We start from the raw sequence: 18,225 nt of genomic DNA, 5'->3' as shown, positions 1-18,225 counted from the left end.
ATGTACGTTTTCTGCTTGCCGTAGTCAAATACACTAGAGCCCCAATATCACGAACCCCGGATTTAACGAAGCAGTGATTTTACGAATACATTCTCGGGAACTGTCATAAAATTGGACATTTTAACCAAAATGTGAAAATCAGAAAAAAAATTTAAAAAAAACGAAATGAAAAATCATTAAAAATCTGTTATTTTAACACACAGCGTATTTTTGAGTCAGCTTTAATACTTCCAATAATGTTCATGTAAGAATAACAAAAAAAATAATGGGACATTTCCTTTAAAAATATGGCAGCTGTAGGTTCTGCAACGCGAGTGGGCGCACACTAAGCTTTGTGCCGTTAATTTGTAAATTCGACACGAGATATTTTAAATTTTTATTATGATTTTAAATTTTGTGTGGAAATTTTATTTGCTCTACTATAGTGTAATTTTAATTTGTTAGTCCGGTGTACTCCTCTGAGTTAAACTTTGTCTCAGTGCTCTGGAGCCCCTTTCCCATCGGCGTATCGGATATTCTGCTGGTCTAATCACTGACTGGCAGCCCGCTTACCATTTCCCCCGCCTTCAGTCACGCCTCAAGCCAGTTATATTATTTCCCTTCGTGACTCTAACTGCATAGGCAAGGCTGTAGCTTGCAGGCGACCAGTTCGCAGAGACGAGCTGAGATCCGCCTTTTTCATCACGTCGTAGTGTTATATTCGCCCCTCGGTAGCCACGACGGGGCGTAGTTTCCCACCAACGTTGCATTTTACCCCCCCCCCCCCCCCCTTCTCAGTTCCAAGTAAGACCAATGACCGGTCGTAACCCCCTGGACAACAGCGACCGTCTCCCAGGATGCCTTGCATAAAAAAAATGTGTGTGCCAGGATGGACCACCCCGCGACACCTAGCGGCAAACTCGCTAACCACCCAGCCAACTTGCCCTGTAGGCCGCCAGGGAGCAGCACCTGCTTTGCCTTGTGTTATATGGACGCCGTGGTCGAGTCGATTGTTTTCAACTCAGACCCCCTCCGACAGTGTGGCCAACTTCAAGACTCCTGCTAGAGTTTTTTTTCCGCCCGCATTCGGGCAACTTCGGTATTTTTCGGCGGCCCAGACACCCCCCTCTTCCACCTGTTAGAGCCGGTGGGCATTTTTAATTACGGGACGCAACTTCCAGCGACACAGACACTTCGCGCCGCGACTGCAGACGGATCGTTTGATTATCGGCGAGTCGACGAGACACTGCAAGACTTCCATCCGGCCGCAACCGACTATGTAGTCGCCTAATTGAGGGATGCTATCCCTAAAAACTTTTCAAGTAGTTTAGTCCGTCTGCAATGTAATAGTTATTTTTTTTTAGCTTTTAATTTTTTTTGAAAGTTATTATTATGAAGAAATCATCCGCGTCCTGCCGCGCAATTCGCGAGCTCCCGAGCCTGGCTGACTCCACGATGGCAGCGTGCTGGGCAACTCCCCTGTTTTGGTGAGTGATAATACGCGAACCCTCCTTTTTCCCTTTAAATTTTTTTTGTTCGGGCATTTTCTGCCCCATAGACTGCCTGTATACCAGTTCTAATCAGTTTTGATTTGGACTGTTGCAGACAGGGTTCGATGACCGGGAGAGATTGATACTCTCATCTCGTGGCCTCCCCCCTTTCCTGTTCCGTGGGAAGAAACATTAGAAGAAACTTTCTACCACCCGCCGTGATCGTTTGAAGACCCCGGGTGGTAATGTAATTTCAACATTTCCCCTTACCTAGCGACATACTATCTCAGCCGGATGACCAACTCACCAGCGACCAGTGTTTTTCTCAAGAAATTGTAAAACTAATAGAACTAATTATCAATGTAATAATCGAATCCATCCAACTTTGGGTGTGAAAGTCATAATGCAAATGTTTATATGTCAAACTACGAATGTAAACTGTTCTCAGTAAGCATAGGCCGGCCTTTTTTCGTTTTCCTTTTGTTAATCTTTGAAAATTGTTAAAACCTTTTGTGTGTATGTTAAAATAATGGAAACATGATAATGAATCAGGGCAAATAAAACAGGGAAACTATAGATCAAGTTAATCGTGTAGTTTTTATTTTATTGATTATAACGATCCTACAACTTCCCCTTCGCTTGTTACTGGAAGTTCCTAAATTGTGTTTGTTCCCACCTCGTGTCGCCTCTGGTAAATCATTTCATTTAACGTATTTTTTTTCAGCTCGTTTCCAAGGCTCTTTTAATTAATTCCAAATAATTCTATTTTGAGGCACGAGGGGTGTTACAGCTTGCCCGGCTGGCTGGCGGCAGCGGCTTCATGACGCATAAGCTCACCCCTCCCTCCCCTCGGTATCATTCGTCAAGGCTAGCTCATCCCTCCCAGACACACAAACCATCTAGTGTCCTTTATAACACCCCAACTTCGCTCTCCTTTGAAAAACCTTCAGTGAGAAAATGCTCATTTCACCCTCCCTTCTCCCGTAAAATTGGGCTATTATGAATGGGGTACTAAAACGGTGAGGGAGGGATAAGATCGTTGTAAATAATTTCGGACCCCTCCCTCCTAACCAAACACGCCTTAAAAAAAAGTATGTCAAAATATGTCACTTTTCACACCAAGTTCAAGTTCAGTCATCTCTGGCAAGGAATTTACAAGCTTTCAAACTTTAATATAAATGTATTTTAATAACAAGGGTTCTATGAAAATGAATATACCGAATAAAATCAAGCTGCTGTCACCAAACAAAGCATAAAACGGCCCAATGTGTGATCGCTTTGTTATTGCTCAGAGGCGAGACGTGGAATGTTAGGAGAAAGATAAATGCGGGGGAGACAGTCGGCAGCCAGTGTGTTTCCTGCGTGGGGAATAAGTGGCGTAGCCTTTTTTTTTTTATGCTGGGTGAAGCGACCTTTTTCTGTCAACCCACGGGAAAAGTTAATTGCTTGAGCTGTCAAAATAAACATCCCTGCAGCAGTTAAAACAAGTCGAGGCGAGCGTGCATCCAGTCGGTCGCTGTGTATATCTACTCGAAAAACATAACATCTCAATTCATAGCAAGATTCCTTATAACTAGGGACCCGGGAAAATCGCGACTCGCGAATTCGCGAAAAATGTTAAAACCATTTAAAATGTTGTTAAAAATATTAAATCCATTATAAAAATGATTTAGAATGTTTTTAGAATCAAGAAATACTCGCGAATTTGTTAAAATTCGGTAGTACCCACGAATTTCTGTATGTATTCAAGATTATACGCGAATTTTTCGGATCCATGACAAAAAAAAGTTTGTGCGAGCGCGAGACGGTTGTTTACTACTTATCCGTCAACAATAGCAGGTTTCAATAGCCGGGTGGGTGGAAGGGGGGAAGGCAGCGGCGGAAGATGAACAGTGAGTGTGTAACAGTGTTAAAGGGGAGCAGGTATAGTGCCAGCTGGGTCCAGTCAGGTTTGAATAGTCGTAGGGTGGACACATATTCGTAACGTTCGTTTATATTTGCGGATATGCCGCCCAAAATAAACATTGACGAAAGAGTGAAACAGTTTTCCCAAGATGGAATGGTTAAATCTCAAAATATTATATTATGCCATTTTTGCAAAAACCAGTTGCTTAGGAAACTTCAGACGGCGTGAAGAAACACATACGAAGTAATCACGCTGAAGCCGTCAAGAAAGGAAACCGGCAGAAAACGATGTTTGAAGCTGTCGAAGGCGCCAAGGAAGCGAAGGTACGGTAGTGTTACACGATATAATGCTGGCATGCATTATCTTTTACCATTATTGGAAATGTATATCACAGAACCATTAACAAATCCTTTTTATTTTTTATTGTTTTATAAAAAAAAGTACGTCACTTCAGGAACACAAGTAGCTACAGTAAACTCTCGGTTATCCGGGCCCGGAATATCCGATTTTTGGGTTATCCGTGCTTGAATTTAGATTAATTAATAGTTATTCTGAAGCTGTAAAAAAATGACATCGCTCCAACGTATTTCTTCATTTGGCCCTTCAATATTTTTAACCACTCTGTTTCTGTGTCAGAAAGCTGTTTGGTCTGACCCTTTGTTCCGTCCTCCCTTTCAGATGTCACATTTGTCACTCTTTAAACCCGAGGGGGATACCCTTACTTCTACTCCCTCACCCCCATCCGCTTCATCTTCTGTTCGTTTGTTTAACGTGTTACTTTCCGCTCGGCCCAGCAACACCGCAGGCGCCTGGCGAGTGACGTGTCTGGCTGGCATTCGGCTGGAAGAATGGCCACGGGTTGGGATAATGAGGGGTGGGGGGTGGAAACCTTGCCTGAATTTATGTGTGCATTGTCAGCACAATCATATCTTGCGTAGTGTTAACTTTCTCTCTTCCAACAAATGTTGTAAATGACCGTGAACGAGCAACCTACGTGAAGGAAATCTTCACGAGTACCTATATCACGACAGGTTTTCATGATGCAAACAATATCGTTTTTCTCGTGCGACAAGGAACTGTAAAGATTAACTTGCCGCCGAGTTGTAGGAAAAATAAATACAAGAAACATTGGGAGGAGTGGTTGACTGCCCCGTCGCCAGCAGACGGAGAAAGACCACATGGCGAGGCAGTGCCCTATTTTTTTAAGTCGAGACACTAATTCGAGGGCGCTCTTACCGTGAAACGAATTACCCTGTTTTTTTTTTTTTTTTTTTTTTTACAGGATTTCAATTATCCGGGCAACGGGGTCACAATTAACACGGATAATTATTGGGAGTTTACAATAAAGCTGCCAGCTACATAATTTTGCTACTCAGTGCTAAAGCACAGTTTAAATAAACCTGCATTTCCTTTTGGTAAAGCTTAGAGTTGTATATTTCTGTTAAAAAAAAATATATATATATAAGTCCATGTTTTACTTTTAGGTTACTAAAATGGACTTCATCACATCCACAGTTGAAATGATGGTATTGCAAACATACCACTTGATAAAGCAGGAAGTGGGTGAAAAAACAAATAGTTGTTGGTGGAGACCTGCCTAGCAGTGATACCTCACGCCGAGATTACCTGCCACATTTAGCAAAATTATGAAGGACGAAGTGGTTACAGCACTGAAAGAAAAGAGGGTTGCCATAATGTCAGATGAAACTACACGTTAGGGAGAGCAATTTATGTTGTTTTGCTCTCTACAGTTGAGCCTTGTGACTCTCAACAACAGAATGTTGCTGCTGTGACTTCATTAGAAGCTGTAAATGGCAGGACATATGCTAGAGCTATTTCTGATGCCTTCCAAGATATGGAGGTTGGCTACGATCAGGTGGTGGCATTTGTAAATGATGCAGCTTCTTACATGAAATCTTGTTTTGATGGGCTTTCCATATTGTTGCCTGATTCAGTTGTGCAAGTGCAGTGCTGGGCCCATAAAGTGAATCTTCTTGGAGTCCTAATGAAAAACAGTCTTTCAGAATTGAACCAAGTTGTAATATCAGTGAAGCAGATATTTTTAAATGCCAGGAAGAAACGTTATGCTTTCCAGCAGTTTTTGCAACAGGAAGGCTCTAGTGCTGGATTTTTCCCTATTCCTGTTGTAACCAGATGGAACTCCTGGTTGACATCAGTTGAATGGCTTTCTGAAAACTGGGAGATCTTGATTGCTTTACTGCGGTCAGAGACAGCAAGGGAGAACAATTTCAATGGTGGTTCATCTTATCTACAGACCCTTGGCGAAGAGGAACTCGGCATGCTGCATGTACAATCACTCTTTGTGAAATCAGTCAGTTCCCTCATTAAACCATTCTTGGTAAGCTTGGAAACTAATTCTAAGCCTATGGCTTCAGAAGTCTATCCAAAACTCCAGTTTGTGAGGAGGAGACTGCAAATTTTTGGTGAAGGTGTCTTCAGTGATGAAGTGAAGGAAAGTGCCAACAAGGGGGGAGCTGAATTGTTGCCCCTTGGAAGGGCAGCCCTTCAGGATTTTTCTGGCAATGGTGTGTTCGTACAGCGACTGGAAGGGCAGCCCATCCAATTTCTGAAAACATGTTTCTTTAAATGTTTAAATAATCCTGAAAACTTGCCCCTTGGAAGGGCAGCGCATCAGGAGTTTTCTGACAGTAGTGTTTTTGAAAGGTTGTCTGAATTGTTGCCCCTTGGATGGGCAGCCCTTCAGGATTTTTCTGACAGTGGTTAGTTTGTAAAGCGACTGGAAGGGCAGGAGAACAAATCTAAGTCTAACCAACTTTGAACTTCTGTCTTCCTATGCATATGAAGCCTTTGCATGAGGTTCTGGAAGTTGTCATTTAAGTATACCTATTTACAAGAAATTAATCTTAAAAACACTAGTAGCTACCAGACATTTTACTTCAAAACTCATTATTTACTGTTTACATGTGTGTATTCATTTTGAGTGAGCAGTGTCTTACCTAAGCTACATTATTTTATTAATTTGCTTGTTGTAAAAATGTGAATTACCTTAATGCGCATGAACACTGGTTTAAAAATTGGTTTTAATTTTATTTAAATTAATTTAAAATTAGATGTATGTAAGCTTTTATGCAGCAAATTTAAACAGCCTTTTAAATTTATTTTGATCTTGTATACATTGTTACTCAAGAAATTTGCATTTTACACAAGAATATTGGTAATTTTACTCAAGAATTTTTGCTTTCCTCACTCAAGAAATTTGGAAAGTGCTATTCAAGAAATTCCCGGGTCCCTACTTATAACCTACATGTATTGACGGATGTTTTCAGCCTGATCCATACAAGTTCTTTAGCCAAGTTTTGAATGAAAACAACTGGCGGGCCAGTGTTGTGCCTGTTTTGCGGACACATAAAGCTTTTATAAATTTGCTGACAGTGTTAATATATTTTTACTCTCCTTGTTAAAATGAAGCAGATAACGTGATGGTTAACAAGTACAAACAGCATCCGAGATCGGCCGCAGCGCACGGTACGGGGAGAGGGTGAGCAAGGGCGAGCGAGCGGCCGACTACCATGTTCACACGCTGCGGCCGGAGGGTTTTTCCTGCATTGTATTAGTTCAAAAATTCAAGGCAGAAAATATACTAAATCGGACTTCAAAAGCTAAGCAAACATTGTCAACGGATAGTAGCTTTGCCGTAACTGCGTATCACACTAGACACTCGCAAAAAGCTAAACGTAAACACGTTGCCACAAAAACCTTTATCTGCACCCTGCCGGAAAAGGCACGTGGAATGGGGGTTGTCAAGCGCTGACAGCGGTCGACAGGAAGTGGTATCTATTTTTAGATATGCGCTGCCTACGCAGTACAGTACTGGGCAAGAGAAACGCAGTAACACGCTAGTCACCACAAGAAACTTGTTTTCTGTCCGTTTTTCTTCGGATTTTCGGCAATTTTTTCACGGTTCCTCGAAATCGGGTTGTAATAGAGAGGTGGTCGCAATAAATGGGGTCGCAACAAAAAGGTTTTACTGCATGTAAATGTGTATTTTATTACAAGTGAGCAAATTTTAACTCTACTGACGAGTGTATTGTGTGCAGTACACAGTAAAACGCCACAGGCCTTCTCGGAACTCGCGCAGTAGGCTGGCATCGTTTTTATTTTTGTTTCTGTTGCGCTTTGTTTCTAGTCGTATGATTGAGCACTTTTATGTTTACATTGCTGAAATGTATTGTTTGTTAATTATTCAGTAAAATACTACAATTGTAGCACCATTAAAATTTTTTTACTGTTAATTGTAACTTTTACTGTAAATAAATTTCTGGATTTTTAAGTTGAAATTAATAGCGCTTTTTTTAGGTATCTTTTCCGTATTATACGAGTTATTTTAAATTAGAAATCTAATACCTATTTATTCGGTCATTACTTATTTAATTAACAGAAAAAAACAAAGTTGTCTGACGTGTAAATTTTCTTTTAAATACGTTTTTAAACCTTAATTTCTTCATGGGATTGTCTGCGTCGCCGCGGTGTACCGATGTAGGTATCTTTTCAGTATAAAACAATTTAGGTATTTTAAAGTATAAATCTAAAATTTTATTCGGTCATTACCACTTATTTATTTAATTAACGGAAATAGAAGGTGTCTCACGTGTAAATTTTCTTTTAAAGATTTTTTAAACGTTATTTCCATTATCTGATTGTCTGCTTTGCCGCGGCGTACGGCTTATAAAAATATGTTTAGCGTGCTCTTGTATACGCCATCTTTTTTTAAATAAACTTACTTTCCATGAATGGGTTTTGTTTTTATGAATAATTTTACCTAACAAAATATTTTTTTTCCCGCATAATTGTCGCACCCCTACTTTTCAAAATTGATTTTAGAATAAAATGTGTGACGATTATGCGAGAAAACACTGTATAAATCTTGTAGTAACCATGATTAAGTTATGTTTACTGCATACATACCCTTTTTTATTTCAATATTTAACAAATGTTTAATGTTTCCAAACAATCTTTACTTTCACTTAAGTATTAAATTTATAATTTGCCAGTAGACATTACACTCCATATTTCCCATTTTTCTATGAATTGTTTACTTGATATTATATTATTTGTGTCTTTCCAATTCTCATTCTTGCTGTTCGTATTCAGTTCAAACTGAAAAACTGATGTTTCCCCTAGGCCTACCAATTAACACAGATTCTATACTATTTACAATAATGCTGTAATGCTTTTCAAACTATTTCTGATTGTTTTTCGTAGATACAAAAATCTGTTACTTACAAATGTAATTGGAAATTTATGTTAATTTTTCCTTCCGATTATCGAAATTAATAAACAAATTTATAAAGACTATAATTTCACATGCCTAAATGTTATATAATTTTATACTGGTACAAGCTTTTATTTAATTATTAAATTAAAAATAAGGTAATTAGTGTTATCCTGTTAACTGAACAAAACTCCTATTAATTCAAATAAGACTTCTTGTAAATTGGCTCGATACCCTGGTTATTATGTGAAAACACTGATGAATAAAAAAACACAAAAATTGTCCTCTTAGTAGGGAAACAGCAGAGTATTATGGTAATTGCCAAATTGTGCTGTAACCGCTGAATAGTGTGATATCAGCCAATTGGTTGTGTATTGGTCTAATAGTGCGGTATCTGTTAATTAATGATTAATCACCTGATTAGTCACATGAAAATTTAATTAAAAGTACACCTATCCCTCACTTAGCACGACTAATTTCTAAAAATGCTCGTGTTATATTCGAAATCGTGAATTCTGAAGCATTAGTTTCCATAAATAGCAAGGCTAATTTATTTAATGTGTTTCAAAATTCTATAGGAAAATATACTTTACGTAATATAAATGCATTGAAAAACACTCAATTATAAATATGTCACACCATTTATCTTTATATGCCTCCCATCGCACTTTGTATGACAAATACGACACCACGTAACGGGAGATACATGGTTATGCACTTCGTCAGTCGGCTGGCTGACTTGCCTTCCCGGGCGTGATCTTCAACTCACGTCGCGTACCTTTCCAAACAATCCTTTTCTGACAGTGAAACCGATATTACTGTCCGAATAATTACATTTTTATTTTTAAAAAATTAGTGTTCATTCACGTATCACCGCCTGGTACACGCCAATCCTGTCAGGCCAATTATTATTTTATTTCATTCATTTAACAACCTTTTCCACGTGAATCATTTGTTCATTTCTGTTCTGGTATCTAATGTCAAGTATATTCCAGCTAGTACAACCAACAGCATCAGACTTATGTATATACGATTATGCGCACAGTTGACTTGCTTAAAACTAAAGTGCGACCAACATAAGCGTGGCCTTCATGACAATCTGCGCGCTGTAATACTTCTAGTTTTGTCTCGAATACTTGAACATGGTTCATTATGAGTGATCAAGCACGTACAGTTACCGGCAGCTGAATGGGCAGACGTTGCTTTGGTTTGAGTGAATTCCCTGCCACTGGCTAGATTGAGTTCACAAGCAGGTTTGTGGCCAGGTGACAATACGGCACAGCGCCATACGTGTAGACGTAAAAACATTTGGTCCTTTATACTCCATAGCCGCAATTTAACTTCCCATAGCTGTTGTTTGTACAACAGCCAATAGCGTAGACAGACCTGCGCTCGCATCTCTTCCCCCCTTGTTTGGCTAACTGTATCCCACGGCACATCTGTTGTTTACAGAAGTTGAAACAGACTTCATGGTGCCTTTTTTTTTTTTTTTTTTTTGCCTGTTGAGGTTTTGTGCTAACTTAAATTTACAGACGTGCTATTCAAGACTGGGGCAGTAAAATTCACATCGCACTAAATGAATCTGTCCAATCTGAAGACGTGCTAAGTGAGGGATAGGTGTACTGATTTAACTAATTTGATACCCTTATTAAAAATAAAAATCTAAATGTTAATATTGTGCTATAGATTCGATTCCAAAACCATTATAAAACCTTTGATACCTTTGGAATCGCTTGAATCAGCCAATTTGAGAATTTTTATCAGCACAACACTAATATTAGTTTTAAAAACTAAATTAATACTCCTAAATGTAGGAGGAACATAGGTAATGAGTAAGAGTAAAAGAAAGTTATTTCTCTTATGATGAAACCGGGATAGAAATTGACAAGTTGCTAACTGGAAGGTAGTTTTCTGATTCTGTCTAATGTCAAATTTTAAATTACTGTTCCAGATACAGTTACTTGGAGCAAGCCGATAGTTAGTGGACTGGCTCCCCTTCCAAGATCCCTTCACAGCGCCACGCTGATTGGCCATAGAATGTTCATATTTGGTGGCTGGGTGCCACTCGTAATGGACGACATGAAGGTTGCGACACATGAAAAAGAATGGAAATGTACAAATTCTCTCGCTTGTCTTAATCTAGGTAAGTGAGCTGCAGAAGTATTTACAGTAGTTTCGATTCACTGAGGTTTCATTTTATCCAATCATACCTAAAGTGCCATTCCTGGCAAAGACAGAGAAAATGATCTGTCGGCGAAAGCCGTGGTAAAATTAACCTGAGTGAAAGAATTTACACTGAAGGAAAACTGAAAAAATTATGCCACTGTGTCAGATGAAAACAATGACAATTTTTTAATGGTATCCATGTTAACTTAGCTTTGGCTTATCCAAGGTTGCTGTGGTCCACATTAATTTTGTTGATCAAAAATACAGTATTATGTTGAAAGTGTCTTGGATATAAAAATTGTCCTGACTGAATAAATTTTGCTCATTTTGAAATTTTCTTTGTCCAGCTGTGTACTTCTTTTTGTGTATTTTCAGAAACAACTTCTTGGGAAACTTTAAATGTCGACACGCAAGAAGATAATGTCCCGAGGGCCCGTGCTGGTCACTGCTCTGTTGGAATCCACACCCGGTTGTACGTTTGGTCTGGTCGAGATGGCTATCGCAAAGCCTGGAACAATCAGGTGAGGATTTAATTCACTCGCAACTGGAAACAGTATTATATGTAGTTGTGTAAGTTAAAAGTTAAATCGGTTGACTGTTTGATGTTTTGATAGCATCGGTTCCACTGGAAGCATGAAGACAAATCAACAATTGATCAGTTATTCCTCAGCATGACTTTGATAATGTGTGTAAAATTAAAGAGAATTTTGGCAGTATGAATATAAATTTAATGAATTTTTTTGGTTATGTCAAAGCAAAACTACGTTATTATGCTTAAAATGAAATAGCAGTTTTGGTGCTGTAGTAATGTTATTTAATTTTACAATTTATCTATAGAATATTATTGTAGTCATGCCTCCTAAAGAACTTTTTGTAATTCTAAGAAAAACCTCGTTTCCAAAAAAAAATTAAAAATATTTTTTTTTATTTTTTTTCCCAATCATTCTCAAAGTGGGTGGTTTGATACATAAAGTAATTTAATCAGATTAACAAGTTGTTGGGTTATGTACATTAAAAGCACTATGACAGGGATGTCACCAAGAATGGTTATAAAACCCTGTATTAGACTATAAAAAATCCTGTAAAATCCTGTAAGAAGAAAATTTCTGTAAACAGGTTTTTCATTCGCGCCAACATTTTTTTTACACCTAAGACACAGGAGAAAACAAAGTATTATAAGCATATTTCTTCAAAACAGCTTTTCCTTCATTCCAGGTGCATAGGCCTACTTAAAAATAATAATAATGAATGTAGATAAAAAAAACTGATAAGTTTACATGTAAAGAGTTAAGTACCAGTATAAGGTTCTCACAAAAATCACTTAAGAATGCGCGATACATGTGGTTCCGAGCAGCAAAATCGACGTTTGCGGTGGAGCAGATTCTGTAAATGCCATGACATAAATTGGATTTTGGTAAAATATTATTTACAGAGTAAGGATGGATCTTAAAATGTTATTACTCGAAATTTCGGTATGCGTCTTATTTTATTAACTAATTATTCCTAAAAACGGCGAAGTTTAGTAGACGAATGCTAGTATAATTTGATTGGAAATGGGAAACAAAATAATAATATTATACAACACATATGTGTGCATGAGTTAGAAACAGCAGGATGCATTTAGAAATAATACCAGCTGAAAAATCTGTTCCGCCGTAACCTTTGTAATCGGCAGACGAAGAACGAATTTTACACATCGTAGTTCACGCGTCAACACACAGATGTCGGGCACTCCGCACGCAGAGGTTCATTGCAGTAACACATAACAGATGTCGCACATGTCGGAGGTCGTCACTACTTGTTTTGTTGTATCGCGCTACCACGAAGCCACATTTTTAAATTGAAATAGGTGGGAAACGCTGCAATTGGTGGCAATAAGACGCGTTTTAAAAAGAATAGTGACAAATGAAACCTGCTTCTTTCTGCAAGGCGGAAAAATAAAAGTTAGGTAACTTATTTTTAAATTGATGATATTAGTTTGTTTTTTATTCCAAAATCTTTAAAACGAGTGTATAACACTTTCCATGTATCTGAATATTTCAAATAACAGCAGCGCAGAGACTGTAGCATCCGAGACCGGCCGCAGCGTGGGAAGGTATCGCGGGAGAGGGCGGGCAGACGGTCCGCGGCACCGGGCTGGCGGGGCGGGCCAGTGCGCATTCCACGCACACGCTGCGGCCGGAGGTTTTTGTTTCCTCGTTGCCCCGATTTTACAAAGGCAGCGATACGAATGCCATCCTTGGAACCGTGAGCCAAGGGCGCCCATACCCATGGGCAGGGTAGGGCCGTGGCCCCCCTCCCCCGAACATTTTGGAAGAAGAAAAAATGTATGGGCTTTTGAGGATTTTTGGCAAATTGTGAGTAATTTTTGACACTTTTAGTCAATTTTTTAAGATCTGCCCCCCCCCCCCCCCCATTACAAACTATCATATAGTCTGGGGGCCCCCCTACAAACTGCCATATGGGCGCCCTTGCCGTGAGCATACGTTAAATCGTGGTTCTAGTATTATTAAAATGTAGAAAGAAACAATTTCTAGTGTTGTCACAAAAAAACGAACTTGAACCCAAATTTGTTGACACGAACTTGAACCGAACTATTTTAAAGTTCGGTTCGATTTCGAAATTTCGAACGTTTGTACACCCTTATGCAATAGTACTCTTGAAATGTCACACGTGAATGGAAACTTATCAAATTACAATTATATATCGCGTCTATTAAAAACATGAGTTTAAAGAATTTAAAACATTTATGCAGGATTCTTTTTGGTCATTACATATTTTGGATTGCTACATCTGGACACACACTAATGTTAATTGTTGCTGACATCACATAACACAGTATAAACAAATACTAAACGTATATATATATATACACGGCACAACTGCATAGCCAGTTCACTATCTATAGCCCGTCCCACTCTCAGATTGCAGTACACGGGTTATGGCGCGCGCTGTTGCCAAATCTCTAACATATTACGAATTTCAGGAGATGCGTGTCTTTGTAATTTGGATCGAACAAGAAGCATTTTAAGAAATCATATCGTAATTTATGATATTTTATACTATTACACATATAAATTTGTAATAATGCCACTTTTATGTAAATATCAAATAAAAACTACCTATTGTAGACGAAAATTTCTTATAGTTTTCTTTTATGTTCTAAAAATCCCATATATATATATATGTGTGTGTGTGTGTATATATATATATATATATGTGTGTATGTGTGTATATATATATATATATATATCACATTTTCACGGGCCCGATAAATGCCGTATTTTTGGACAAGTCATGTCCAAAATGATAAATAAAATACGGTAATGGAAATTCCCGGTCGAGTAAGTTATGGGAAAAATCCGAACAATTGGTTCGAAATGGGGAAGATTTTTTGAAAAACAGAAAAATCGCAACAACTCCCATAATATGAATAATATCGAATCCGTTTTAACGTATGATGACTCGGATTACCTAATGCCGAAAAATGTTTTCTAAATACATTTTTGATACGACCAGCCATAACTGCATGGGTTCGAAAAAAAATTTCACCGGACAAAAAAAATGTAACTGCCTTAGTAGACACCTTATCAAATCTGTTTAAATTGTTTGTAATAATATCATAATTATTTTCCAAAACTTTGTCTAAAACAATGTTTGATAAGATGCTTGGTGTTGAGAAGGATAGAAAAATAATTCAAAATTTTGTACCATGATCGCTATTGAATTCCTTCGTATTTATTTCATACATTTTACATATTATGTTCAAGAATCGATTATAATATTTTTTGTTGACTAAGGAAGCCATGTATTTGAAATTGCTTGTAGGACAGAACCCCACTTATCTAAACACACGACCCTGTTTCCTCTTACGACGGCAGCGCGCGCTCTTGTACTGATAAGACACATCTTTAACAGCTATTTCCACGGAAACTGTAGAAGCAATTGAGATGGAGCTGCTTTTAAAAACTAATTCAATTCATTGTGAACATTTTTCTATCTTTCGTCCCCCATCTATATTTAATAGAAACAATTTTTTTTCCGCTGGTCAACTTTTTGATGTGTCAGTTTGTGAGAAAATGCATTTCAATATATTAAAAAAACTATTGAAGTGAAACCTGTACAGTTTTTGTCTTAACATTTGTTCGGTGGCGTCCTAATGCATTAATTTATTAATAAAAAAAATCTGAATGAAATACACACCTAGGTTTTTTTTTATGTGAACATATCGGAATACTTCAAAACAGTTCGTAGCGAATAAGTTGTTTTTTAATTTTTTCGGACACTTAAAATATTGTTAAGTATTCACAATAAGCATTGCCTAATGCGTATTTCAATGCTATACAATATCTTGGTCCAAAAATTAAAATTTTAATTTCGTTTGATATTTGGCAAGAACGCACGAAGAAACAAGGACAGTGCTAACGGCAATCGGCGTGTGTTAGAGAGAGAGAGAATGTGCCCATTTACTTCCACACTGCAATCTAAGAGTGGGATGCTCTATAGCACTAGCGGCCGGCCGAAGTCGACGTGCGACCTGAAAGATAAGGTGTAGCGCTGTAAGCAACTACCGCGTCTACCATAAAAGGCAAGTGAATGGGTGTTATGGGTTTGACAGAGGGGAAAAAGGGAAGGGAGGAGGGCATCGTGTTGTGTTGTGAGGTTGTACGGGCCAGCAGGAGCAGATGTTTTCCTCATAACTGTAGTTCCGGATAACTGGATGTCGGATACACGGGGTAGGAGTACAGTTTAATAGAATATTATAATTACATCGTAAAATTTATTGGTCCCGAAATGTTTGTACCAGTACGCGGTGTAACATAGTTACACTTATTTGTAAATGAGGAGTATTTCAAACTTTTGGGCACGGTAAATGAATCTTACGAGCTGATATAGCTTCAATTATTTAATGTGTACTACTTTTGGTGGTGAAGCCTTTTTGTACCCTTGTTCTGTGGAAAGAGATCTACAGAACTATCAGGAGATTGCCGCTACTTTCGGGCAGCTGGAGGAATGTCTGCCTCAAGTGGTGTGGGTATGTACGTTTGAGGACGCCCAGTGACAACACGAAACGAAGCACTGAATCTCAACAGTGGGCCGTCGACCTTGGGTAGCTAACACAAGCTGGCTGGTAGTATAGTTCTCTTGAAGAGGATCTCAACACGCGGCACCCATGAGTGCAACAAGTTATTTTCCAGCCTACTTCCTTCAAATTGTACAAATTCTCAACCCCCCCCCCCCCCCCCTCTCTCCGTTATTCATTGCGGTCATGGAATTTGGATTTTAATTTTAAAAAGTACAACACTGCACTTTTTAATATTTCTATCTGAGAAATGTGCATATTAATGATGCTTACATTGCTTCAATAGTTAATAAACATGGTACAATTTTCACTTTGTCTGCAAAAGTTAATATAGTATTACTATTTTCACTACATGTGTGCTGTATTGTTATGTATCTATCTATGTGAAAATGTAAGATAGTTTTTCGACCTTGAAATTATTCGCAAGTAATTTAAAAAAAAATCCTGTTCGATTCAAAATTTTCGACTACCAAAATACACTATTCGCACAACCCTATAATGTGATAGATTTGTGTAGTGAAATATGTGTACATGTGATTTGCATAAGTTTTCTTAACGCTACTACTACAATGGTTTTTTTAAATTTGGTTTCGGCAAAGACAACTTTCCAAGAAAATGATAGAGAATGAAAAAAAAATAGCTATTGCCATAGGGAACGTAGAAAATGATACACCATATATTAGTGTCTAGGGGACGGCGGCTGGAATAAGAGGATTGACTGACATAGTTTCAATTTAAGTGGAGTGGTGAGTTATCTTCCTGTTTACACCAATGCTTACTCTATAGTCTGTTGTTCATAAAATAAAATATTACAGTACTTATAACATCCAGTCAAAATGTGCATGTTAACTTTTTTTTTCTTTTGAAGAATTGCATTATCAGAGCCGAAACAAACCAACTGTTGTACCTGGGAGAGAAAAGGAAGTATTGCTTCGCATGCGAATTTGCAAGACTCAAAGACAAAAAGGTGAATGAACATCTTTGCTTTAAAAATTATAGTGGTCCAAGCACTGTAATTGAACAAACTATAATAGTAGAAGGGTTCTGCGGGAGTGTTGAGCAGCACTTGTTAAAATACTTACTTTGGTGACGGAGATTCAGTGTTTACTCTAGAATAATGCAGCGAGTTCCTTACGGAAGGGAAGTCATAAAAATTGAGTGTGCAAACCACATTGTAAAAAAACCATTTTCACAAATTTTCCAGAAATATGTCATTTCCACCATCTGCGCGTCGTTTGCTTGAATCAAGAATAGTAAGATTAAAATCCGGCGCTAGAAAAGCAATCGAAATTGCTGGAACATCTCTTGTTGGTACATCTATCGTTCGATTGAAACTAGACATAAAAAATGGTCCTCATCATGTATTCGGTTGTCACGAAAACTGCCGTGTAGAATACTGAAAAAGAAAAAAATACCAATGAAAATTTTGTGACATTTGTGAAAGAGTCGGGGATTATGGAAGCTATTGAAAAGGCTCTTGATCCTATGGTAATGAAATCTGATAGACTCGTATTTAACAAATCTAAAAATCAGGTTGAACGATATATGAGTATGTTAGCAAAGTTTTCAGGTGGAAAACGGGTAAACTTTGCTAAAAGAGGCTCTTATCACTCTCGTTGTATGGAAGCTGGACTGGCCCATGTCAGAGGTCCTAGGTGGCACTTCATCCCATGGAAAAACAAATTTGGTTGAAGCCCAGGAAAATACTTCCAAACAGTTTTAAAAATTAGCTGTCTCCAGTATGAAGATGGCCCCCCCAAATAAAAAGATACGACCAAACAACACTCCTGGTCCTGATTTGGAGTATGGTCCAAGTGCTGAAGACATTTTGTGTCCTGAAGACGTGTTGAGTCCTGAAGAACTTGATACAAAGATGAAGTTTATCCTCGAAAACCTGAATCTGGATGCAACAACATTAAAAAATATTCATGAGTTGGAAAGAAGGAAGTACTGTTGGTCAACACGAGAACATTAAATGGAGGAATGCTTCTATGAACAGACTTACAGCATATAGTTTCGGTTTTGTGGTAAAAAGAACACATACATCCTGTCACTGTCTAGTAAAATAAATTTTGTATCACAGGGAGATAAATTCCAAAGCCGTTCAGTTTGGATGAGTTAACGAAAATTTGGCTAAGAATATGTATTCCAAACTAAAAAATGTCGAAGTCGAAGATTGTGGCTTCTTTCTGTACACCCAAGCTTTTCATTTCTCGGAATATCTCCAGATGTACTAGTGGAAGACGATGGTTTGCTGGAAGTTAAATGCTTATTTTCAGCTGGGGACGATAAATTAGACTATATTTAAAAAAAAAAAATAAAAAAAGTGTATCGAAGGAAAACTTGG

The 18,225-nt window shown here is 38.1% G+C and overlaps 1 protein-coding gene across 1 annotated transcript in view; it reads left to right on the top strand.

The window, feature by feature from the left end:
• LOC134538439 (host cell factor 1) overlaps positions 1-18,225 on the top strand; it is a 246,133-nt gene that overhangs the window by 108,713 nt on the left and 119,195 nt on the right. Inside the window, exons 5-6 of the mRNA XM_063379766.1 lie at positions 10,581-10,772; positions 11,171-11,316. Of these exons, the coding sequence (XP_063235836.1) occupies positions 10,581-10,772; positions 11,171-11,316 (338 nt within the window). The remainder of the gene's footprint in view (positions 1-10,580; positions 10,773-11,170; positions 11,317-18,225) is intronic.

Source organism: Bacillus rossius, chromosome 13 (genome assembly GCF_032445375.1).
Source record: "Bacillus rossius redtenbacheri isolate Brsri chromosome 13, Brsri_v3, whole genome shotgun sequence".
Lineage (NCBI taxonomy): Eukaryota > Metazoa > Arthropoda > Insecta > Phasmatodea > Bacillidae > Bacillus > Bacillus rossius.
The sequence above is the reverse complement of the archived record's forward strand: the minus strand, read 5'-3'. Positions and strand labels throughout refer to the sequence as shown.